The sequence below is a fragment of the Salminus brasiliensis genome, chromosome 22, assembly GCF_030463535.1.
Source record: "Salminus brasiliensis chromosome 22, fSalBra1.hap2, whole genome shotgun sequence".
Classification (NCBI taxonomy): Eukaryota; Metazoa; Chordata; class Actinopteri; order Characiformes; family Bryconidae; genus Salminus; species Salminus brasiliensis.
The window spans coordinates 12,066,227-12,091,952 of record NC_132899.1 but is presented as its reverse complement, the minus strand read 5'-3'; the positions used below and the strand labels follow the sequence as shown (position 1 = coordinate 12,091,952).

Below are 25,726 nucleotides of genomic sequence, written 5' to 3'. Positions count from 1 at the left end.
TAAAAACAAATGAACTGCACTGCTACAGGCGCAGTGTGTCTTCTTTTAAAATAGCATCTTTCCTCTGCCAGCCAGGATGAGCTGCTAGGACACATCAAATCCATTCTTTCAGTTACATACATACGTTCAAAAGGTCAGAAGTTAAATGGGCCTTATTGATTTGCACTTGGTGCAGGAACTGAGCTTAGCCTTTGAGGCTGTGGTACTGCAATGTCGCAGGAATCTGAATGTATAACGTAACTTGCCCATTACTTACATTTCAACAACTCCCATTTAACCCAAACCACTTAACCAAGCGAGCTTCGTGCACACAGTGCTTGCATTGCCACCGATCGTCACAAGACACAGTCTTCAGTCCTGTCTAGTGCAATGTGGATCAGACAAGGTGAGCTTAGAGAGTCTGGTTATGTATATGTATATGTATATGCATATGCATTTATGTGCATGTGTGTTTGTATGTGAATGTGTGTATGTCTAACAACAATGGTCCCAGTGTTGTAGGATTTATATATATGTAATTTCTTGCTGTCAAGCAAAGACCTTGAAATTTTTCACTTTTTGACCCAATTTGAATCTGGCAGTTTTTTTTTACATTGTGTCCAAATTTCCTGATAAATGGTCCAATAGAAATGCTCCAAAATGACTCAAAACAAAAGATTTTCATATTGACTTCCATTGAAAGTTGTGTCCTTTTTCTGTAAAAAAAAAAAAAAGCTACATGGTTTTTGCATGACAGCGCGACGATTACATTTATACTTCCTCTGCTGCTCCCACTAAAATAAGCACAGTTGAGTTAAAGTGCCCTTCATCAGTGCCCAGCTCCCACGGCACTGACAGTCCATTCACAATACAAAAAAAAGAGACAACACACAATTAGAATCATCACCACTGCCTGTGCAATTAGTGGTAGGAATCAATGATTACAAAACATACTGATAGCAACAGAGCGTTCACGCGTAGAGTATGTTTCCTTTTTTTTTTTTTTCTCCTTTTTCTTTCCCCCAAAAACCAGGCGCACCCACATCACATGACACAAATCAACACTGTAGCCACATTATGCATCATCGTCCACGGTCACTTCCTGGAAGTGAAAAAGAAGCAGAACGTCACAGAGCCCTTCTGCCGACAATGGGGCCTAAATCAATCCATCTTTCATGGACCCCTCTCTGTTGTTCTCTGTGAATAGGGTAAATCCCCCTTTCGTTTCCTGCTCTTCAATGCCTGCTCCACTCCAAACGTTTCCCAACAGAACGTTGCCTTGGAAACCACTAACAGAGCACCATGAAAGCAAAGGATTATGGGTAAACGTAACAACTTGATCACAGCTCAGCCCCTCCCAACACCCACCCCCCCACCCGGCCCAAACTGTCCACGATATGACCTTAAAAGTTAACAAATGCATTTGTACAATGCACTCTGAAGAAAGCAGGGAGGCGAACGGCTGCACAACTGTACAATTAGTGTGTGAAAGTGAACCAACACAGTGAAAAAGACTAAAACCATGTAGTCAAGCAGTGAGAGCGCAGAGGTGCATGAGCATATCCTTTACAAGTGCACCCCCCCTCTTCCTTTGAGCACTGCAAAAAAAGAGGCTGGGGGGGTTAAATTAAATCTAAGACCCCACTGCTTCAGTCTATAAGTCCAGAAGCTGAAGACTGATTATGTCTACTGGAGAGCCACTTTAGCTGTATAACCTAAGTGTTTCTATTTGTTGGTGTTGAGTAATAAGAAATCAACAAAAACAAGAAATAAGAGAAAGACAGAAGCTTATATATTGTGTTCAGATTCAGACCCCCTTGCTTCCTCTCCAGTTTCTCCACCTCTAACCCAAAAAGCCCTTCCTCACAATAGAACTCAAATTCCCCAACTCCGCAAAGTGCTGAATGGACTACTCTTCTGAGAGAGCCCCTTAACCCCTGCTGCTTGGTACACAGTGTAACCCCCTCCCATGCCTAAACCCCTTTCTTAGTCTAGCAGGAGCAGAGCTCTAGGTCAGCTTCATCTCACTTGGCCTTGAGCGGTTCTCGCTCCAGCCAGCGCACACGCACCCTCTGCTTATAGTGATACTCCCTGAGATAGTCTTGCAGTGCTGGTGGCAGAGGCAGCGTTGTTATGCCGTCGTAGGTGGTCCCACGGCAGATGGCGGCCCGAGCCAGGCTCTGCAGGCCAAACGGAAAGGTCCGGTGGAGGGGTGAGGTAAGCAGAGGCTCGAAGAACATGCAGGCACTGGGGTCCTTGTAGTGCTCCAACAATGCTGTCACTGTCGCCGCATGGAACACGCAGGGGTCATGGGCGTCAAAGCTGAAGTTGTGGTTCCACTGCTCGATGCGCGCATGTAGCGAGCGGCCGTAACGGCGAAAGCTAACGGAGAACAGGTAGTCTTCCTGGGCCGAATCGCGCAGCAGGAAGGTGCCCTCGGGCCGGCCATCCAGCAGCGCCTCAGCCTCGTAGCGGTCCATCACGCCCCAGTAGCACGGCAGCGCTGTGATCTGCAGCAGGTCAGGTACTAGGCAGTGGATGTAGTCAATCTGTGTGTGCACCTTCCACGGCCCTGCCTGCTTACTGCCCAGGTGGCTCTCTGCTGAGATGTGCCGCTGCTTGGGCCGACGAGCCTGCAAGCAAAGGGTGGTGGAGTCATCGTCTTCGGAGTCGCAGTCAGCTGCCGTGGCTCCCTGGCTATTGCCCGGGGTCTCCCCCATCCCGGGGGTTAGTTTGGGTCCCAGCTTGTAGATGGAGGCCAAGGGAGCTGTAATGGCCTCCACAGTGTGTATCTGGGCATCAGGTGGTGGGTCTACGCCCTCTTCTATACTGAGCCTTCGTCGTTCACGCAGTCGCTCTTCCTCATCCTCTGGAGATGCACGAGTGGCATCAGGGCCTTCCGTGGAACAGTCCACTGTTGTGGCTGTAACAGGCGCTGTATGCTGTTTAATAAGGTGCCATTTGCGGGCAAGGTCTGAGCCAGGTGGGAAGGGGCACGTCTCTAGCATGAGCTCCGTGATCTGGATCTTGCGCTTAGGTGGCCGCAATTGGGTGCTGCGTGACGAAGAGCGAAGAGGGAGGCACAGGCCCATTGTGTCATTAAATTGCTGGCGCAGGGAGCGTGGTGCTCCTGGCTCCAGCTCTTCCCTGCTGATGCCACTTGTCCCATGCCTACGACGGGAGCGGCCACTCCGTCGTTCAGTGGTCTCCAAGGAACTCTGTGCCTTGGTGGAGCAGGAGTGCCTCTTTTTGCCACTCCATGGAGCATGACGTGAATAAGAGTCTCTGCGGGTACCCAGAGGGACACGTCCATCCTCTGTGTCCTGCTCTACTGTGATCTCCAATATCTGGGGAACATCAGCCACACAGTTATGATTCCGGTGTGAAACACTCCCATTGACTCTCCGGGAGACCAGAGGGAGAGCTGACCGGTTGCGAGAAGGGCTGGCTGATTGTGGTGTGCTCTCTCGCTCGGGCTGGTCCACTCTCTGACAAAACGTATCTGGCTGAGTCTGCGGCTGAACGTCCCCACGGGAACCTCCATCTGGGTGGAGCAGAGACTGACATCCCCTCTTCAGGTTGCTCCACACCTTGCCTACCTTCTCCATGTGGTGGGGGCACCTGTACCTGAAATGAGAGACAGCACATCACTGAATGAGCATTCATCAGAGAACAAATCACAAGACTGTATCTGCAAGTCAAGAAACTGCACATAAAGCCAGAGAGCAAAAAGACACGGCTGCACGTTTCAGTGTCAGGGATTGTATAAGAGCAAGACTGTCAGTGACTGAGTGATTAAAGTGTTGCCAGGCAGATTCATAGGGACCCAAGGCCAGCGCTAAAAATGAACCCGTGGATACATTCCCAGTCAACCTACTGCCATGGGAAGAGTTATAATGCTAGTTTGAGCCTGTCTCTTTCTAACCAGCATTAGCACAGCACCAACCAGCTTATGGTCAGTCTGTGAGCTAATGTGCAGTTGGGTCATGCAACAAGACAATGATACAAAGGACACAAGCATTTCTACCTCACAATAAGAAACGTATACTAAACAATAAGAAATGTAAACTTTTACAATGGTCTAGTCACAGTCCCACCCTTTGTTTTTATTTTTTTGACAATTTTAATCTGGCCTTTACACAAATCTTTACATTGACTTTTAAAGTTTAAGAGTTTTTTTTTACTTTTCCAATAAAGATTATAAAGTAAGTCCAGACCTACTTTTCCATTTTTTAACAGTGTAGCCTAGAGCTTCATACATCTACATGTATGCCAAGACATGGAAAAGAAGAAAAGTATGGACTGGCTGCAACTGTTTGGACTTGGCATGTCCGTTCTAGTGGCTTGCCAACTGAGTAAAATACCTTCCTTCTCATTAACATAAATATGCGGTTCAGAGGTACTAAATATTGCGGTTACATCCCTTGGTGTGGTAATTTTATACAGAAAGGAGGGAATTCAGCATCCTCCTCTCCCTGCCTCCTTCTTACAACAAACACACAAAGCTTGACTATAAATCAATACTCAGATATGGTCATGCAGTTATGCTGGCAACCTGCATGGAGGCCAACAAGCTTGACTTTTCCACTAACTCAATAACCTTACAGCACTTTACACTAAACCTTCAGTGCTGAACAATGCAGGAAGGCTGAGAGGCTGTGCTCATGATAGAGTGACCTGTCAGTGGGTTCAGTTATGTGTGGGCTTCTCATATAACGAGCACGTTTAAATTTGAGAGCAAACTGGTCAAAAGACATGTGGACATCAGAACATGAATAAACATAAATAAGACTTAATAAAGCATGCCTAATTAAATTAGAAACAACTCTGTACAAAATGCTTCAAGAGGGGGCGGAAAGAAACCGTGGACTGGACTGATAATCCAGGGTTACACAACCAGGATTTTTTTTTTTTTTAAACAACCTTTATTTAAATTCAACCACTCATGCTGGAGTGCATTAGATAAATGAGTCCCATTGAGGCTGTATGTGGGAATTAGCACACACAGGCTATTCAAAGACACTACCAACTGGGCCACTTAAACACAAAGAGCACCTCAGAACAGCAGAACGCTGGTGATCATCTACCTTATGAATTTGCCTTACCTCCACTAGCCTGTGTAGAGTTGTATATTGGCAAGAAGCAGGCGGTAGAGCTGGGCAATATGACGTCATTTCCTTGTATTGTGATAAATTCTGTTTTCGTGATACACAACGTGCTTTTCTAAGCGTATCAAGATCGTCCTCACTGCTTAATAAACACTAATCAATTGCACGTTTCATTACCAACAGTGTAATTAGACTGGTTTAATTGGATGAAGAGCAGCAGATGATGAATTAACCGGTGAACCGGCGTCAGGGTCATGGTCATCTAAGGCTCATTGATGCGATATATGGAGGCTTTACCTCACAACTTGCAGGGCTGGTGCTAGATACCACAGGGGGGCTACTCAATATTAAGGTGGTACTAATGTTATACACTGATCAGTGTAAATTGCAATAACAATCCACGCAGTCTGAACATGTATTAGAGTCTGCTCAAGTTCATGCACAAGGATTCAAAGTAAATTTTTGTCCGAAACCTAATGCAGGGACCAGTCCTGTGTAAGTGGTTTATGTTGGGCTTGGTATCTAGTAAAATGGGGCGATATCGGAAATAATGAACATAATCTCCAGGAGATTACTTACTACAAGGTGTGAGAAACTCCCTTTTATCTGAACATGAGCTCACCAACAACCTGAAGGAGTTCTACTGGACTCCAGTATCAATGCCCAGGACATTAGAAGGCTCTTTAGGAGACAAAAAAATGAAAAAATAGAGCTGCTCTGATCTTCTCTGATTTCCACAGAAGCATTGCTCTGTTAGCACATGCTTGGAAGTCCTCAATCATCACCACAGTCCCCTAAAACATACATTACACACCTAAATGCAGTTGCCCTGACCTCAGTAGTCCTGCAGGTCTTTGAACGCCTGGTCTACCTGAACATTACAGACCCTACACTGGACCCCTGAGAAGTTATGTGACCCTGCACTTCTTGCTACAGCACCCTGACAGTCCAGGGACCTCCTATGCTAGAGCTCTGTTTGGTGACTTTAGCCAAGTTTTTTAACACCATGGAGTCAGAGCTACTGCATGTCAAACTTTGAACTGTCAGTGCCAGATCCCATCTGCTGGTGTAGCATAGATTTCCTGACCAGGCTAGGAAACACATCAGACACCCAGGCCCTCAGTAAAAGTAATACCACAAGTAGGTGTCCTCCAACTCCTCTTCCTATATCTCTACACCTACAACTGCTTCTCAAAGGACCCATCTGTGAAGATCCTCCAGTTTGAGAATGATACGACAACCACCTGCTGCTGAATGAACAAAAGAACCCCCCCCCCCCCAATCTATGGCTCTGTGACTTCCACTGTGAAGTCACTCAAGTTCCTGTGCATATCCAGGGACTTGAAGTGGGAGGGAAACCTGGTCTTGGTCTAGAAAGCACAGCTAGGACAGGATGTTCTTCCCAAAGCAGCTGAAGAAATTCAACCTGCCACAGGCTCTGATGATCCAGTTCTACACAGCAATCATCAAGTCCATCCTCACATTATCCACAGCCATCTGGTTTGAATCGACCACCTCACAAGAACGAGCCAAACTCCAGCGCATAAACAGGACAGCAGAGAGGATCATCAGGTGCACTCTGTCAACGCGTCAAGACATAAAACAGCAGGGTCACGAAGCGCGCTGGCAAGACTACAGCTTACCCTTTTCACCTTGGACATCACCTCTAACAACCACTTCCCTCGGGTGCACGCCAACAGCTTTTCCCTCAGAGCTGTTGCCTTTATTAACTGCAGTGGACACCTCACGCTTTAAATAGAACTTTATAATCCTGTACTGCGGCCCAGAACTCCATTCTATGCCGTTAAGGCACCTTTACGCGACTGACTACAATACGATACAAAAGACTGCACTTACGTTATGTACCGTTTCTAGGAAATCAACTTCAAATGGCTCTTTGAGCAATGCCACAGAAACATGTTTATAATAGAGATGTGCGAGTGTAAAGAACCTTTGAAGGGTCTAAAGAACATCCTCATACTCACATCTCCACTACAATTATTCTCTCTATGGTTATTTGTAGAACCAAAAGTGGTTCCCCTATGGTATCGCTCAAAGAACCACCTTTGGAGCACCTTTATTTAAATAAATAAATAAATAAATAAATAAATAAATGGTCATTGTTCTGTTACCGGTCCGATGAATTAATAAACCTCCCCATGTGGGGACCTAAACATTTCTTTGCCAACTTTGGAAAACAAACTATAACAAATCAACACAGACATAAATGAACTAAATTGCTAGCCATTGGTTACTAAAAATAAATAATGGAGCTGGACCTTGGCACAGTGTTGTCTGGGCTCAGGACTTTTATTCAGAAATGTTAAGTTTGTAAGACCAAAGAGGAGCAGCTCCTTTCTTCTCCGTTTCCTTCTTTGGAAGGCCAGCTGTGGCCGTGAGGTCATTACTCCCCTCCTCCTTGTTCTCGGCTGTCCTCCATTACAGGCACAAGCCTCCAGCCGAATACTTTAGCTCTCGTCTCTTTCTATTCTGCAACGGAAGAAACAGCAAAGCTGTAGTTTTTAAAATGCAGACGGGAGTTAAATCTGGAATCTACTGATATTTAGTAAGAAAACACGTAGTCTGTTGATTTTGGACACTTCTGGAACTCAATCCAGTGTTAGGCCGTGTCTGCCTGCCTGCATGTGTGCCTGTGTGTGTGTATGAGAGCTCTTGAGTAAACAGAGCAGGCTGCTGAAGGCGATGAGCAGAGGAGAGAAGACTTGATCACGCTGCGATATCAAAGACATGACTCCATGAAGTGATGATGAAAAGAGGGGGCAACAAGCCTACAGAATAGAAGGTAGCACCTAATAATTTGTTTGTAAACAGACACATGAGGCATGTTAAAATTGCCAGAATTCATAAATAAGAGAATATTTAGCGCTATGCAAGTAAGCAACAGATCAGTTAATTTTTACACATTTCATAAACTCTGCTGACCCTGATCACCCACTACACTGAGGCAGGGACTACAGGACATATGGTCAGACTAAAATGGATTTTAGCTGTTTTTCTGAGCTGGATCACTTGCTGGTAGTTGATGACGCTGGTTAGATAGGGTTAGTCTTGCTGTTCGTTGTGATGGGTGCATCATATCTGTAAGTTACACTGATTCTTAGTTATGAAGCTTAGCATACCAGCAGTGTGGGAATCAGGTTCAGTGAATGGAATATCCGATACCCGATCCAGCTAATTTTGTTAGTATCGGGACCAATATCCGATCCTAGTATCGCATCAGTACTTATAGAGCTCTTTGAAAAGTAAAGTGCTGACCCCAGATATAATTATGTTCATGCTAATAAATGTACACCATCCTTTATACTCACTAGAGCAAAAAGACAACGAAGACCAGAAGGACAGGGCTGGCTGTGCTGTCCCTGAAGGACACTAAGCAGAAACACAAATGTCAAAGCTTAGGTGGGGCAGAGATGAAAGGCTCAAGACAAACCTTCATCCATGAAGAGAAAGCTTGACCCGAGCTTTCAGTAATTGACAGGGTCTTAGGAGACACTGAGTGTGAAACTCATTGTAATTTGAGAGATTTTTTTCTTACAATATTATAAGGAAATATATCCTTATTTAAGGATTTAAAGGCAATAGGCAATAATACTGCAATACTTTGATATCAATATTTTCTTATTCCTCAAAAATGAATTGACTTTCCACTGAAACTGCAGTCAAAACATTTATTTCTCTTATCCGCTTTTTCCTGGTGACCCCAGAGTCACTGTGGGTCCAGCGTCAACCCAAAAACACTAGGCACGAGTCAGAAAGATCCCTGGACAGAGTGCCAGTCCATCTCAGGGTACCACACACTCATTTACTTACACTTGGGGCCAATGTAGTATAGTCAATTCACCTACACTCTATGGAAAAAAAAATATTTGGACACCAGTTCATCCATTGTTTTTTTCCAATATCAAGGGTCTTTTTAAAAACTAATAATAAATGTAAAAAAAATTAAATGCTTTTCTGGAATAACTGTCTCTACTGTGCATGGAAGGCGTTCTACTAGATTTTTGGAGCATTGCTGTGAGATTTAATTGCTTTCTGCAACAAGAGCAGAAAGTGATGTCAGGATGTTGGAGGATCTCCACCCAACTCATCCCAAAAGTATTGGATAAAGAACCATCATTCAGAGAGCACAGTTCCACTGCTCCACAGCACAATGCTGGGGGATTTATACCCATCTAGCCCATGTAGACACTCAAAACACACCGAACTCCTCACAGATAGTGATCAGAGTGAGGATTGAACCCTCAGGCTTAGAGCTGTGTGACACGTGCACTACCTGTGGCACCACTGTGCTGCCCTACATTTAAAACACAGATTTATTTAAATATGTATTTGCTAAATTGAGCAACAGTTCAAGCTGTTGAGCAGTGAAAATGTCATGCAGGTTTTGAGTAGAACATTTTATTGGCTATTTTTTTCTTGTATTTGACCCCTAAAAACATTCAGCCCTATCAAATGTCCTCAACATTCAGCTGCTTGTGTACAGCTGCATTTTATTTTATGCGTCTCTCCAAGTAACTGCATTTTCTTTAGTGGGCTCTGCAGGTCTCTGCAGGGCTTTCCCTGAATTTGAATTTGTAAAGGGGGGATGGGACAGTAACTAATTTTAGTACGGTTGGTAAAATACTCGCCTTGTGCATGAACAAAAACAGAATTGAAATATTACTTCAGAATTATCAGGATGTACAGCGGAACACAGAGCCCTGTATTTCACTGCAGGAGGTCTCCCTTCAGCCCCCTTGTCCACCATCGTCTGGATGAACTTGAACGGCCTCTGGATGAATCCTGGCACCAGATCACAAAACATTAGGACTGTTTAATACTAGGCTATTCTCTGCTCGGCTTGGGTTTCTGCTCCCGAGAACGTTAACGAGCCTTATGCAGAGCTGCCACTTCCTGGTAGTCCAGAACCAACCCTCCCCCCGGTCTACCCCCTTCCCCCTCTCCCCTCCACCTGATACTGCAGCCAAACTCTACACCACCAAGCATCCAAGCCAAAGTGGAGGAAGCACATCAGTCCACTCCGCCACATTGTGCCCCTACGTTTATCCATCCAAACCATCAGCTTTAAAAAAATAGTGGATTCCTTGCATTGTCCTGTTAACCCTATACTATGTTCACTCCTCATCAAAGAGACTACCTAAACTTTGACACCCACGTCAACACAACATATCATGACAAAATCTCATCGGTTTTAATCAATTAAAATTCCTAAATTCAATCACATGCACCCTCAATGTTAGGTAATGCAACAACTGGGTGCAATATTACAGACCAAGTACTTCAGTTGCACCATCCACAGAATCCACCACAAAATGCCACGATTAGTGACCCTTTCACAAATCCCTGGATGGCAACACCAGGTTAAAAAGTCATGAAGTGATAGACATGAACAACTCGAAGCTTAAAGAAACAGTTCATGTCAACAGCAGACAGGGCTTTGCATCTGAATCTGTAGGTATCTTCATTAAAGGAACTCATTAGACCACTGGACTTCCACATCTCAGCAACCAGCAAATGAAGCCGAGCTCCCAGTGGAATCCTTTCATAATCACAGTAAGACAATTAGCTGAAGCACCACAAGAGTAGGCTAATATGTTAATAAGTGTTGTATTGTTGTAATAAGTATGCTAAGTGGATTCTTATGAACAGCTGATAATGAGAACATCCATGTCCTTGATGAAAGGCAGACCAAAGCAGAACCTCCTGACAGACATAAGAAACAGTGACTTCTTGCACAGCTTCTACAGCTCACTTTAGGCGTGAAGTTCAGAGTACAGTCCCGACTACAGCTGGGCAACGTAACAGCATTTATCATTAGCACAATCAATTTAATCCCAAAATCCTTTTTCTGATCATACCATGGAGATCTTTGGTACTTCCAAACAACTACATGGTTCATTGCAACCGGAGCTGTCTGTATTAGGGCTGGTTAATTGGCTGTAGAACAGAGCAGTGTGAAATGCTGAAAATAATTTTTAATAGTTCTATTAACTATTAATGTTAATAGTTCATTGCTGGTGGTGTTGCCCACTTATCACATCTTTTGAGGTTATGTGATATGGCATTTACATCACATCACACACCCCTAGTTTTGATCCTCCTTATTATAAATGATATTAAATATTACACATGTAAAAATGTCTTTGTGAATGTGTACAGAAAACATTTTTTTCAAGAATAAGAACTGAAAGTTGTTTTATTTTAACCTCCTAGAACTGTACAGCAACTTTTAATTTTGTAGACTGGTGGACCGGTTATCTTATTATTAGGGAGGCACATATGGAAATTGGATGGAGGAAATTTGATATGTTTTATGTACATTTGTTGCTTTAGTTGGAGTAATTGGAGTCTCTACTGTCCAGGAAAGGCTTTCTGCTAAATTGTAGAGCATTGCTATGAGGATTGAATCACTGAATGGAGCACCATCATTCCAGAGAACACAGTTCCACTGCTCCACAGCTCAATGCTGGGGGCTTTATACCCTCCTAGCTCACGCCTGGCATTAGGCATCAGAGTCGGATTGGCAATTGTATTGTTTCAGCAATACAAGGACTAGACAAGTTGTGTGAATATGCACATCTGTGTCAGTAATGGGTGTAACTTAAGTAGCTGAATGCATTCCTTTAAAGGGGTGTCTACAAACATTTGGACATAGTGTATTTATACAAGTTATCAAGCATTTACAAAATGCAGAAATCAGGTGTAGATGCACTTCTGCGTCCAGAAGTTTGCAGTTTGAAATACTGGTCAAATCTGAGCGTTCTGATGCCTTAATTTTTTGAGGAATCACCTACCGGTATGATTCCAGTATCAATGTGCTTCCTACTCTTTAACACATTTCTGCATTTATGATTAATGAATCTACAAAAATAAATTATGAATTTGGCTGCAGCATCACTTCCACTGAGGCTCCCTCGGTTGCAGGCCCCAGGCTTGCTGAAACACCTGTGTAGAGCTTAACTGCAACAAAATGCAGTTACAGGCATGAGATGTTTGTCACACTGCAATATTCCTTCTGCTCCTTTAACTGCCTGGGTGCAAGTACAGAAGTAGAAATGTGCTAAACAACTGTATAATATTTAGAAACTTAAATAAGGCCAAATGTGCTGCAATAGTGCAAGCAAAATGACAACAAGAATACTTCCAAATGTCCTCCTAGAGCATTTTCCTGGAACACTACCAATCTGGAACTGGTCTGAAACATGCATGTGAAATGCAAATGGCCCTCAGCCAAGCAAAATCCAGGAACAGAGATGAAGACGTTGGTCCACAACCATGGTACGAGGCACTGGGAGGCTGTTACTAAATCGGCATGCAACATTTGCCCGCTGAAGACAAGACAGTGAACTACTGCCATTTGGAATGTCTCTCGTGCCAACCACGCTCTTAAATGGATCATTTCATGCATTGTGAAACCCCAACTTATTTGGAAGAACCTTCATGAATGCTCCAGGGACGCATGCCACTGAACTGAATTTCACATGTGAAAAGTGTATTCCTTAAAGCTGGGTTCTGGGAAAATGTTTTCTATGAGTTTATTTCATGGATATTTCATGGAAGTTCCTTCAGAACAGATTTACAGCACTGGACATTTCATCTCTGCAGACTATATACACTCTGTACTTGGTCATGTAAGTATCTGCCATGACATATGGTCCAAAAAACCCAAGTGCTGAGCTCTGTGTGCTCATGTGTTCATGAAAATCACACACTAAACACTATTGCCTTGCTGTGCATTCTTTCATATTTTGCAGTAGGTCCGACTGCAAGTCAAGGCTTTACATCACTGATCTGTACTGTAAAGCAGCACATGCCCCATCCTGAAGAGTTAAGATCCAATACACCCAACTCTAATACCCAGACACCTATTTGTGCCTCCATTACTCACATCAGGTGTGTGCAGAGCATTAGTGCACCCACAGTAGAAAGTAGCACACTGTGAGCTGTGAGCAGGCCAAAGAACATAGGAGTTAATGCAAAAGGCTGGCTTTCAGTAGTGACGGCACTAATCTGATACCAGGTGTTGATATATGCAGAAAATGCTGAACCAGCAACCTGAGTGAAGAGTGCATGCATCTGATTTCCTCCAGTGTTAGACTGTAACTCATAACATCAGTAACCACATGATCTGGTCACATGGTCACTCTAAGGGAGGGTAGCAGTGTTTGAGTAGTTAGGGGACGTAATTAAATATGAAATTACATATTCATTTCTCAGCTTGGAAGCTTTAAATGAGAAAAACGGATCAGGATCAGCATTTGTTGAAGAAAATGTAGTGTCTGATTTCACACATTTTATTTTTGAGCTTATTTGAGTAACATTTGCCTTGCAATACAATGATTGCATTAATGTACAGATTTCTACATATTAAAAAGCATGATGTCATTTGCAATAGGTAGGTTTGTTTGTGTGCACAAATGACAGCTGATTATAAGCTAGATTTGGATTTTGGGACAAATGAGCTTCAGCAGAACTAATAGACTAAATCTGGCCTCGATCTGCACATGCGCTGCAGCTAGCGTTTATATCGCCAGTCTACAAATCAGTGCTAAAAATAATATCATCATCATCATCATCATCATCATAATCTCCACCATTCATTTATAACAGCAGAGACCTGAAATTTCTACTAAATTACATGTTGGCCAACTAAGGCCTTTAACACGAGAATGGAAACCCTGGGAAGTGCCGGACAGGCTATCCAGAGTTCAGGCTACAGCCTTGGACATAGCGGCTCTATCTAACCCCAGACAGCAGCTCTCCTGTTGGGTCACTTTCTGCGCACTGAACCGATTTAAAGGAATCCCACACACCCAATGCATTTCAGACATGTGGATTATTTATCCACGTGTAAATCCTGCACATGTCACTTTACCCAGAGTGAAGTAGCAGCTACCATGGCTGCTTTAGCCGAGACCGGCTCCCCACCTGGGTGAGGGCCCACTAGAGACGAGCCACTAAAGGCCTCGAAACAACATGCTGGAGAGCCGGAGAGCCGGACCGCCGCACGGCGACACAGCGCGGCCGGGCGAACTTACCGATCCTTCCGTGGCGCTCTTGCACTATTTTCTCGAGGGTTTTCTTTTGTTTGCGACCAAAACGCGATCAAGAAAAGTGGGATCCATTTTGCCGTGTCGAGAGAAGTCGGCAGCTAAACGCACAAACAGACACGTCTCGTCTCAGCAGAGGGGGCTTATGGAGAGGCGAGCTGAAAACGGGCGCCTCCATCGTGTCGTCGACATTATGTGAGTCTTTTTTTTTTTGTATATAATGTGGGGAAAACACTAAGACAATCCCATTCCCTTCTTCCCGTTGTCGTTCTCTTTCCCTTGACGGCCGATATGGTCGCCGAGTGCAGCAAAGAAGAGAAGCAGGAGAGGGGGAGAGAGCCCGAGAGGGAGGAGGGATGGCAGGCGGCTCCTGAGTGACATCAGGGGACTCCAATCACACGCAGTGCCCGGATTTAGGCTTCCGATAGCGGATACGGATGGGGAAAGGCCTCGGTGGAAGCCGTGAACACGTTCTTTCGTTCCTCTCCACCCCTATTCCGACCAAACCCGCCCGTATTCCGCCTTCTACGCTTAGTGGCTCATTATAGCCAATCTCAGCCGACACTGGAGGGCACCAGCCCAATCCTGATGCAGGGGGGTGGGATTTGTCTGGAAACGGGTGGAATGGGGATTACATAAGGACTGTGCCTCCAAGTGCAGGTTGGGGACTTCAACGACGTGAGGAAGTAGAAGGCAAGGCATCCTTAGGGTGCAGGTTTTACAGAAGGACTTCACCTACATTCGCCACTGATCATTGGGTATATTTCATATAACCATCTTCTTGTCCCGGTCTGGGTTGTGGACCCAGGAATCATTGGGCACAAAGCAGGAATAGTCACCCCTAAACATGGGGCTAGGCCATTACACGATACTTCTCACACATTTGGACGCACACCTAGGGGCAGGTTAGCATTGCCAGTTCTCCTACCATGTGTGAAACCCATGTGGACATGGGGAGAACACATCAAACCGACAGACGGAGAGCAGGGCCTGGGGTTGGTTGTAGCCCTTATCACACTACCTGCTACCCTGCTGCCCTGTTCATATATCATCATTTGATTTTTCATTTTTCTACAGCTATTGTTTTGCAAAAACAAATGTAGCTGACTTCATTCCTCTGTGTATGCTTACAGATTTGTCAACATCGGTCAAGTTAAAGCAACCAGCATTGTGGATGACTCCACCCACCCTTCACACAGACTGTTCTCCCTCCTGCCATCAGGAAGAAGGTACCGCAGCATCCGGTCCAACACGACAAGACTCTGCAATAGCTTCTTCCCCCAAGCCATCAGACTCCTCAACACAACTCAACTTCTGAACTGATGTCTTTTCTGTTACATTCTCTCTCTCTCTCTCTCTCTCTCTCTCTCTCTCTCTCTCTCTCTCTCTCTCTCTCTCTCTCTCTCTCGTGTTGCACTTGTGTTTTGTATGCACTGTGTCTATGTTGCACCATGGTCCTGGAGGAACATTGTTTCGTTTCACTGTGTACTCTGTATATAGTTGAAATGACAATAAAAACCCACTTGACTTGACTTGAAAGTAAAAATAAAGACCTACCCCAGTTCTTGATACAAGGTACAGTCACCTCCTGATGCATGACGATAACACAAACACATCCGGGCGTTGGGACTTCTGAATGTAACAGTACTGTATCGGGACTGCTACTGATGACGTTTCACAAGTCCACAAGAACACAAGTACAGTTAGGAACGCAGATTGGGAGTCGGCCCTACTTGTGCCTCACCTGTACGCAAGTTTACACAAAGTCAGGTTTACACATTACTGTATTAAAAAGGCTGGCACCACTCAGACTAGCTGTACATAGACCTTAGTAGATACTTATTATTTACACCTCCCTCTAAGCAGCAGTAAGGGCTGGGAAACAAACAACGGAAAGCAAGTAGATAGCACTAGCTAGAACGGCTGCATTCATTTCTTTAAACTCATCTGATGGATTCTTCTGCTTTTTGGAACAATAAAAGGAATCGGCTGAGTCTGCATTAATGCAATCTCCCACAAAAGAGCCTTTAGAGGGCACTAGTACTCTTCTGAATGGCAGAAGGAGAAACAGACCACCATACAGCCTTGTGGTCCTCATATGCACACGCAACTCAGGACAGCGAGACTTCAGGACTGCAAGTGCTGTAATTGGGACAAACAAGTGTGCTGTGGCCTCAGGCAGCTGCGTCAGGTGCCGCCAGTGTCCAGGCCTTCTGGAGGGAAGGAAGAGGACAGAGGGCAGGGGGGCAGTGGTGGCTCAGCGGTTAGAGCGCCAGGCTATCGATAACAAGGTGGTGGGTTCAATTCCCGGGCTCGGCAAGCTGTCACTGTTGGGCCCTTGAGGAAGGCCCTTTACCCTCTCCCTGGGCGCTGGAGTTGGCTGCCCACCGCTCTGGGTGTGTGTGTGTACTCACTGCCCCTAGTTCACTAGAGTGTGTTCACTACCACAGATGGGTTAAATACACTGGACACATTTCACTGTACAGTGATAAATACGTGCACCTTTAAGATGTGCTGAGATGAGCTTCAGTTTTGAACGAGAAGTGCTTTACCAACTAAATGCTGACAACTTCTTTTCAACAGTTGAAAAGTCTAAATATGTAAGCTCTGTTTTACTGCAGTTTCAACACAGGGGGCAACAAAGTTTAATCTATCAGTGGAAGCCCCTATTCTATACTGTCATAACATAAAAAGACCACAAGGTGTCAGTATTACCCTTCTTTATTACTTTCGTCTTCTTTTACTACTAATCTTATTTACATGACCATTGTCCAACATCTCCTTATCTCCTTTAGAAGCAAACAGGCTGTTTTTTGTTACTGTGTCTGTACGAATCGATATACACTATATGTCCAAATATTTGTGGACACCCCTATAAGGAATGCATTCACCTACTTTAAGATGCACCCTGGAGCAGATAAACATGAACCTGCTGGCACCATGCCTAATGGCAGGCATGGGCTAGAGGGGTGTAAAGCCCCCAGCATTGAGCTGTGGAGCAGTGGAACTGTGTTTTCTGGAATGATGATGTGTGTGTGTGTGCAGGGGTGTATTATTTTTGTTGTAATGAAATGGACAGTCAAGAACACTGTAAGTCCCTGGTCATGTGACAAAGTCCCCCTTTGTGCCTTGTCCCCTCCCGTCCACCAGGTCATGCGACATGGATGTGCGCTGTATGACAAAGGCAGACTGTTCCACACTTAATTCCTTCTTTGAGCCCAGGCTTCAGCTGCTGGTCCAGTCACAGCCCTGTCAAATGCAGGCACGTTCGGCTGAAACAGAACTGGGAAAGCCTTCCTCCTTCTTTCCAGGAACACAGCTTTTCTTTAGTCTAGATCAGAAAGAGGCAGTGCTCTGAACTTCAGGAGCAAGTTTATACAAACGTTTACTTCCTTAAAGGGAATTCTGGAAATTACTGCACAGGGATAATCCTCTTTCTTTAGCGGTCAGTATACAACAGTGGTCCGGTGAACAGTGGTCACTGCCTTATAAATAGCATGTGGCCATGTGGAGTCTTCATATGCAATTATGTGAAGAAGGAAATGTTACAAAAAAGGAAAAGATTGAAAAGAAAATAATATTTAGCCAGAGTTACTTGGAGTAGCAGCAGCAACAACAACAATAATATAATATCATCATTAATATGAATAATAATAGTAATAATAATAATTTAGCGAGGTCATTATCTTTTGATGCTTTGTTGTTGCACTAGTAAAAATGAGCCTGTGAGTTAGTTACATCACTCCCTTGGGAAAGCAGGCTTTGTACTGGAAGGTTGCTGATTCAATCCCTTGGACTGGCTGGCAGTTGGGGGGGGGGGGGGGGGGGGGTCAGTGCTTCCTACTACCTCAACATTCATGGCTAAGGTGTCCTTAAGCAAGTCAATGATTTGGGGGGCTGGGGTGGCCACCCAGTGCTCCAGGTGTGTGCTCTCAGTGTCCTTTTCACTAGTGTGTGTGGCTGTGTTCGTGTTCAGCCTTTTCACTGATTCTGTTGTTATACTGTGCAATGGCTGTAAAGTGTGCCATTCTGCACATTGGCACTGCATTTATGAATGAGAATAGTGTGTGCACTAACACAGCTCTGAAGTCTTCGGCCTTGGTCATTGTGATAGTTTTCCACATTCCTCTTCTTTTTAGTTAGCTTTAAAAACCATGTTATGAAACTTGATATACTGCCATCTAGTGACTTTATGTGATAAGTGATACGTTGAAGTGAAACATATTTTCAATAAGCCAAAGGGATATAAACGATTGTTAGATCAGTACTGCTTCTCCAGTTTCAGTTTAGTCTAGTAAAAAAAACACTGTATTTTGAGTCTCTTCTCAAGTAACTCTTTACTTGAATGGTTCACTACAGACGCTCTGTGGATGCTTACCTGACATTTACCTAAATGTCTCTTAAATGCAACTGAACTCTAAGTTAAATATAAATGATTATCTACTGAATGTAACCCTTCACTTAACCCTGGCCATAACCTTGACCTTAACCTTTTAGGATTAGGTTTGGAGGTGCATTTAGTAGACATTCGGTTGAATGTTAGCTGAATGTCTGGTGAGCATCTATGAGGCATCTACAATGAATCATACAAGTAGAGTGATAGCTTTTCTTATAACTGTGAAAACATTATATGGACAAAAGTATTGGGACACACCTCTTAATCATTAAAGTCAGATGTACAAAATCAAGCACCTAGACATGCAGTGTGCCTTTACAAATACCTGTAAAGGACTTAGTGGTCCTGAAGAGCTGTGGCGCATAGTGCATAAAGGTCACCAACGCTCTACTGACTAAATAACTGCAGAACTCCGAACCTGCTGTTAGAGCTGCAAAGGGGGACCAACTTAAATTTAGAATAGGATGTCATTAAAACTCCTGTAGATGTAAAATGTCCCACTACGTTTTTGTCCATATAGTGTACCAGCATTGCAGGATTCAGGATTAGGCATATTATTCTCAGTCAAAACTAATCATCATTAAAAAACATTATTTTTGTCAGTGTATTTTAATGGCAGTTGCTATTGTCCTTATTTTAGTGACTGATCCATTTTCATTTCTGTTTACAAAAGTGCTTTTCTTCAGTTTAGTGTTAATCTTTGTTTACTCTAATGACCCTGGTAACAACATAATACCATAATATCATTCTGCAGATGATCTAATATAAGTCTGATTCAGCCTTTTCACTGTTCTAAAAGCATTAAGGAAATCCCTCTAACACACTCGGACTGATTGTATTCATTACAATGAACCCACGGTAATTAGAGTCAGATGATCATCCAAACACATCCAACAGCAGTCATTAAGGAATATAATATTTGGATAGAAAATAAATAATTCAGCTTGGTGAAATATCCATGATTTGGAATGCTTTGAGAAAGCATGTGATTCTTAAGAACTGTAAGAAATCACAAGATGCTGGGATGACATGGTTCAGATCTTTGGGGAGATGAATGACCAACATGGGTATGTTACAAGGAAGCATGCAGGCCGTATAGATGTGTATACTACTAAATGATTTGAACACATGAACACAGTGAATTTCTGTCTCAGAACAGTGGAGACTGAGTTTGTTGCTCTTTTAAGTTGTTTAAAGTTGTTTACTTTAATAGAACAATTGACCTATTCTAATTAGGTCTGATTTTCATTGGTTAGTCATTTTTATATTTCTGACTGTTTTATATTTGTATTTCTGCCTGTTGTTACTGGTGTTATATAGAACCTTTTATAAATGGTTCTCTATAGCTCAAACACGCTTTCACATGAGTCAAAGAACCATTTGCAGAATAAGAAACAAGCTGTGAGTGTATCTCTAGTATTAACAATATACAGCTACTGTACATACCGTACATAATTCAGTACTATATGGAACCCTTTATACTTAGAGGGTACTGTGGTCAAGTGAGTGTACGTGCTCTGAAATAAAGACACCTTTGGTGGTAACTTCCACTAATTTAGCCCACTGGAACAACCCATTATCCCATCTGCACAGAGATATTGCTTTGCTATACAGCTTTGCTATTTTCCCGTTCACGTCCAAAACTTTTCCAGTGTGCTTGTATTTGAATATACCAAACATCAATATGTAATGAGTTTGGAGTATACTTTTTTGGAGTCTCTGTGAGTGTTTTCTGATTTCCATCATTTATCCATTATAACTTACAGAAGTTTCACAATATGCCTTAAAGGTATTTTTTTTTATAATTGTATCTTGTTCTTTGGTGTCTAAATAGTAATTCAGTCATGGGTTGGGTTGAAAAATGCTCAGATATGGTTTTACCAGCCCACTTTGTTTTGCTTCAGAATGGAACATGCTAATATTTCCTTTATATATATATATATATATATATATATATATATATATATATAATATATATGGGACCAAAATTGGTTCTTCCATGGCATCACTCAAAGAACCGTTTGTAGCACCTTTACCTTACAAATTTGGGGGCATAAATAAATTCAAGACAGTTAGTAAACAGTTTGGGGTTTTGGAACTGCTGTTTAACAGCTCGGTTTTGGGTATGCCCAATTTTCGTTTTAGTGATAAACTAACTCTATCAAACTCTCATTATTTAACTGTGCCAAGATAAACACAGTTTGCAATTCTAGGGCACCTTTAACTAAGTGTCAAATGAGAGTCAGACAATGTATTTACCACTTAATGCAGTAAGGCTTATATCATTCAATAACTACAATGACTTCTAAACAAACTGATGGAGCTTGGTAATTACACTTTCAGACAAATCTTGACCTGCCTGAATAAATGTATTTATCTTGTTCATTAATTATGAAAACAATAAAAACCAAACTTTTATATTATAAATAAAGTTAAATGAACTACTATGACTACTATGCATGCATTTTATTTAGTATTTTTGAAAGCACTGAACTGCCTGCTGTGTGAGCTGACCATGATCTGACCACTCATGACATTTCCATGTCATGACTTCCTTTGAAGACAATGAATAATAATAATCATGATCAATTAAAACTGTAATAGTTCCTTTTGTTTAAATTGTGTTTTCCTCTAGTCTACTCTTTTGGTTTCTCGATCAGGGTGAGGGCACTGCTGCATGCTGTGTCTCAGAACACGTGGCTTCTCATACGACCCTCCTTTCAAGCGTGAGGGAAAAGTCCCGTGCAGGGAGCACATGTGCTACAGTGAGAGGGAGCTGATCTTTTGATCTGACTGAGCTACAAAAGTTCACCTCGTTCTTGAGTTCCCACCATGTAGACTATATCTGATTTCTCAGTATATATCAATAATCTGCTTTTTTTTTTTAATCATAAAACTTGCATGGAATAGTCAAGGCCATGTGGTCAGAGGACTTGATCATGAAGTGGAAGAACACAAGTTGGATTCCAGCTGATTACCTCTTACTGCTGCATATGTGCACTCGAGCAAGGTTCAGTATGTTGCTGTGGGCTAAAGCCTTTAAATGGCCAATGTTTTGAGCAAAATGGCATATTTTACAGTGACATATTTTACATATTTCCTCCTAAATGTAGAGATATTTTGATGTTAAATGCATGTCTTTTGTTTCTAAAACAAAAAGTCTATAAGATGTTGATTGGAAAAATGTAAAAGATATATTTAAAAAATAAATAAAAGTGCAACTTCTTCAGGACTGCTGTAAAAGCATCCTAGGTGGCTTCTCACACATTTTTTTTTTCATTAAGCTGCCCAAGTATATAAACTGATGAACATTAGGACCACCTGCCTAATATACACTATATGTCAAAATGTTTGTGGAAACACCCATTCTAATCAATGCCTTTAACTACACACACAGCTTGCCTAATAACTGAAGTACTCACAATAGAATATAACTCTCCGGTGCCTATTGGTACCATGCCTAAAGCCAAGCGTGGGCTAGAGGGATATAAAGCCCCCCAGCATTAGACTTTGCAGCAGTGGAACTGAGTTCTCTGGAATAATTGGTGCTCCATCCAATGTTTTTGGGATTCTTTGGAGATGAGGTGGGACAGTCATTATCCAACATCCTGACCTCATGAACGTTCTTGTTGCTGAATGCAATCAAATCCTCACAGCAATGTTCCAAAATCTAATAGAAAGCTTTGCCTGGACAGTAGAGACAGTTACCCTAACAAAAGTGAGATCAATTGAATAAATACCCTTGATTTTAGAAGAAACAAATAATAGGCAGATGTCCCAATACTTTTGTCCATATAACGTAATGTTGGTCCCTCACATGCTGCCAAACAGCTTGCAGCTTGGGCCTCTACAAGACCTCCAAAGGTGCCTTGTGGTATCATGTACCAAGATGTTGGTCCTGCAGAACCACAGCGGTGTGGGAGGTGCATTATCCTACTAAAAAGGACAGTGCAGTCTTTGTACACTATCACCATGAAGGACTGTACATGGTCTGCAACTAGTTAAACCAATGTCTACATTGACACCAATTGTTTGGTGTTTTCCCACAGTGCATCCTGGTGTCATTACTCTCTATGATAACTGGTGCATGTATACCCAGTCCAGGACTCATTGGACTAGGCGACCCTCTTTTAGCTCCAGTTTTGACCCTCACAGACACATTGTAGAAGCTTTTGACTGGTACAGTTTTTAAAACTGAGCGTATATCTAGCACTCACCTGGTGTTCAGTTCATCAATTAAGCTGTGTTTGCGTCAACCTATCGCAGAAAATGATTTGTAACATTTTGTTTAAGAAACTTTGGAAATTAGCGCCATTCCTCCATAAGGCATGACATGCACCCTTGACCCACATTAAGCAGATGGGGAAATGTTATTATAATGTTATTAATTGTTTGTGAAAAGCACATCTCAGATGCTCAAAATGTTCACTGTACCTATCTGTCTCTTACCACTAGACGATTCAAGCACATGGGGTCACACACTACTCTAAAAGCCAACCGGTCGCCTGGTGTCCATGGCAACGGGGCTGATTAGATCTGGCTCCAGGGCTGCAGTGATTCATGCCATGTTCTGATACTGCGACCCTGTCATTAACCGATGGCGTCAGGGCAGGTGGAAAGCAGAGTTCCATAGCCATCTCCAGCCACGTCACAGCAGCTCTACAAGGAGCCCTAAAAAAAAACAGGCCCTGTCAAATGGCGTGGCCACACCAGGTCTGCTCACATCACCAATCTCATCTACCATTCATGGCTCTGGGTAAGCCGTCATAGAAAGAAAACACAGGAGCAGTTTAAGATGGCCTCTGGAGCCAATAAGGTCCTGCGTTCCTTCCCCCATTTCCCTAGCCCTCCACTGCTGACCAGAGCTGCACAGAAGAAAGGGCAGGTGACGCAACGCGCTAATGCAATATAGCTGCTATTTCAGTACAATGAGCTACTTTAACAGGTTGCATAAACAAATAATCACTGAACACGCTGTCTTCTACTGGTTTTGCTTTAGGTCATTTGCGCACACTAAAATAGCAAGAGCAAGGTGCTTGTGCAAGAGAGGGGTTTCGAGAACAAGATTACTTGGGAACACCTAAAATTCAAACTATGTGGGATGTACTAAGGCAGTGGTTCCTAACCCTGGTCCTGGAGGACCTCCGGCCCTGCACATTTTGGCTGGTTTCCTTCTGTAACACACAACCTTCAACTCAGGAAGGGCTTGTAAATTCAATGTAAATTCTTTAAACTCAGAGTACATTAAGGGTGACAATGTAACCAAGGCGACACAATATAAATATAAATACTATATATAAATTTGTATAGTAAAATAAGTAAGATATAAAACTAAAGATAAATTATAATAGTTAAAAATAAGAGGGGAATTCTTTAATTCTTTAATTTAACCATTAGAATTTGTAAAAAATGATAAAATGTCAAAGAGTAAAAACAGAGGTATACAAATAAACTAAAAACTAAAGTGAAAAAAACTAGTTAAGCAGTAACTACAAATATTAATCTGGAAAAACACATAAAAATGGTAAAAGAATGTTAAAGGAAGGGTAAAAGACAGCTAAAATAGTCAATATTATATAAAATGTCAGATAGAATTAAATAAAACCGTCACAGGCTGTGTGGAGGTGGATGACTGAGTGACACCAGTGAGCTGAGCTTTAGAGTTTCTTGTAGTAAATTCCAGCTCACTGGTGCACTGTAGCTAAAAGCAGATTTTCCCAGTTCAGTAAAAACTCTTGGTACCTGAAAGGTGATGCAATCACTGGAACTTGTCTGGTAATTCATTTATTTTCAATGAGCATTGTTGTGATGTACGATGGCATATGGCCAGTAAGTGCTTTAAAAATAAATATAAGCCAGTGTGTTTCTCAATGTACAGCAAGAGACAACCAACCAACTTTAACATACAGTATGAGGTGGAGCATGCTATAGGGGTCACCCATAAAGAATCTTAAAGCAGAGTGATATACAAAGTCTAAAGGTTAAGTGTTGTTGCTGCTGCATGTTTGTATATCACCATTTTCTGCCTCAGTTTGCTTGTTAACATGGTTTTTAAAAGTACATTTGTTATCTAGTCATATGTCAAGATACTTATACTCACTAATCCTTCCGATTCAGATTAGAAGCATTCAAATCAATGATCTGAAACCAAAGTATACATTTATTTCCCTTAGCATTTAAAAGTAGTGTGAGTCTAAAAGGCAGAATGTAAGGCATAAAAATGTGTAAAAGAGTACTGCTGAGCTGATCTGAGGTGTGTTGAGCAAACACTAAAGATTAAAATGTGCAGGGCTGGGGGTGCTCCAGGACCAACCATTGTAATAAGGCATTCAAATGAATACTAATTAAAGTGATTTTTCATTAAAAGAAAAGCTTATTTCAGAACTAAGCTTAATTCCTGTTCAGGAAAATAATTCATACCCTGATCAGTCATATCATTAAAACTATCTGCCTCATATTGTGTAGGTCCCCTATGTGCCCCCAAAACAGCAATGATCAGTTGAGGCATGGACTCCATAAGACTTCTAAGGATGTCCTGTGGTATCCGGCAACAAGACGTTAGCAGCAGATCCTTGAAGTTCTGTAAGTTGTAAGGTGGGGCCTTCATGGATTTCAAGAATGAGCCTTGGGTACCAATGACCCTGTCAGTAGTTTACCGGCTGTCCTTTCTTGGACCACTTTTGGTAGGTAGTAACCGCTGCATACCAGGAACCCTACAAGTTGTTCACTTCACGTCAGTAGTTTTAATGTTTGTCCAAATGTTTGCAGACACTTGCTATTTCAAAGTTTCTTCCAAACTTAAGGATATAATATAAAGTTTGCCCTTCTTTTAGTGTGATAACAGCCTCTACGCTATATACTGGACCACTGCTATGAAGATCTGATCGATTCAGCCACAAGAACATATGTGAATTTCACTGGTCTCCCGGCCAAGCCTGAGGCGCTTTATACCGTTCCAGTTGATGTCATGTGTGGCTGCTCTAGTTCTACAGGCAAATCTTTTCTGCGGAGATCAGGTTCAATTAAACACCTGTACCATCTTAAACCAGCTGAGCTCACTAATCAGAAGCAGTTTCTGGATACCTTTAGACACTTATGGCTGGTTTCCCAGACCAAGATTGGGGCTAATTCTAGACTATAAAGATTTTCCAGTGGCACTGGAATTTGGCCCA

The 25,726-nt window shown here is 42.7% G+C and overlaps 1 protein-coding gene across 1 annotated transcript; it reads right to left on the bottom strand.

Moving 5' to 3' along the window:
* Positions 1–1,364: 1,364 nt before the first annotated feature.
* socs5a (suppressor of cytokine signaling 5a) lies at positions 1,365–14,503 on the bottom strand. The gene is made up of 2 exons (XM_072667258.1): positions 14,147–14,503; positions 1,365–3,606 (listed from the first exon to the last, which is right to left on the bottom strand). Exon 2 carries the CDS (start codon positions 3,585–3,587, stop codon positions 2,004–2,006), a length of 1,584 nt encoding a protein of 527 aa, XP_072523359.1. The 5' UTR covers positions 3,588–3,606; positions 14,147–14,503; the 3' UTR covers positions 1,365–2,003.
* Between the last annotated feature and the right edge of the window lie 11,223 nt (positions 14,504–25,726).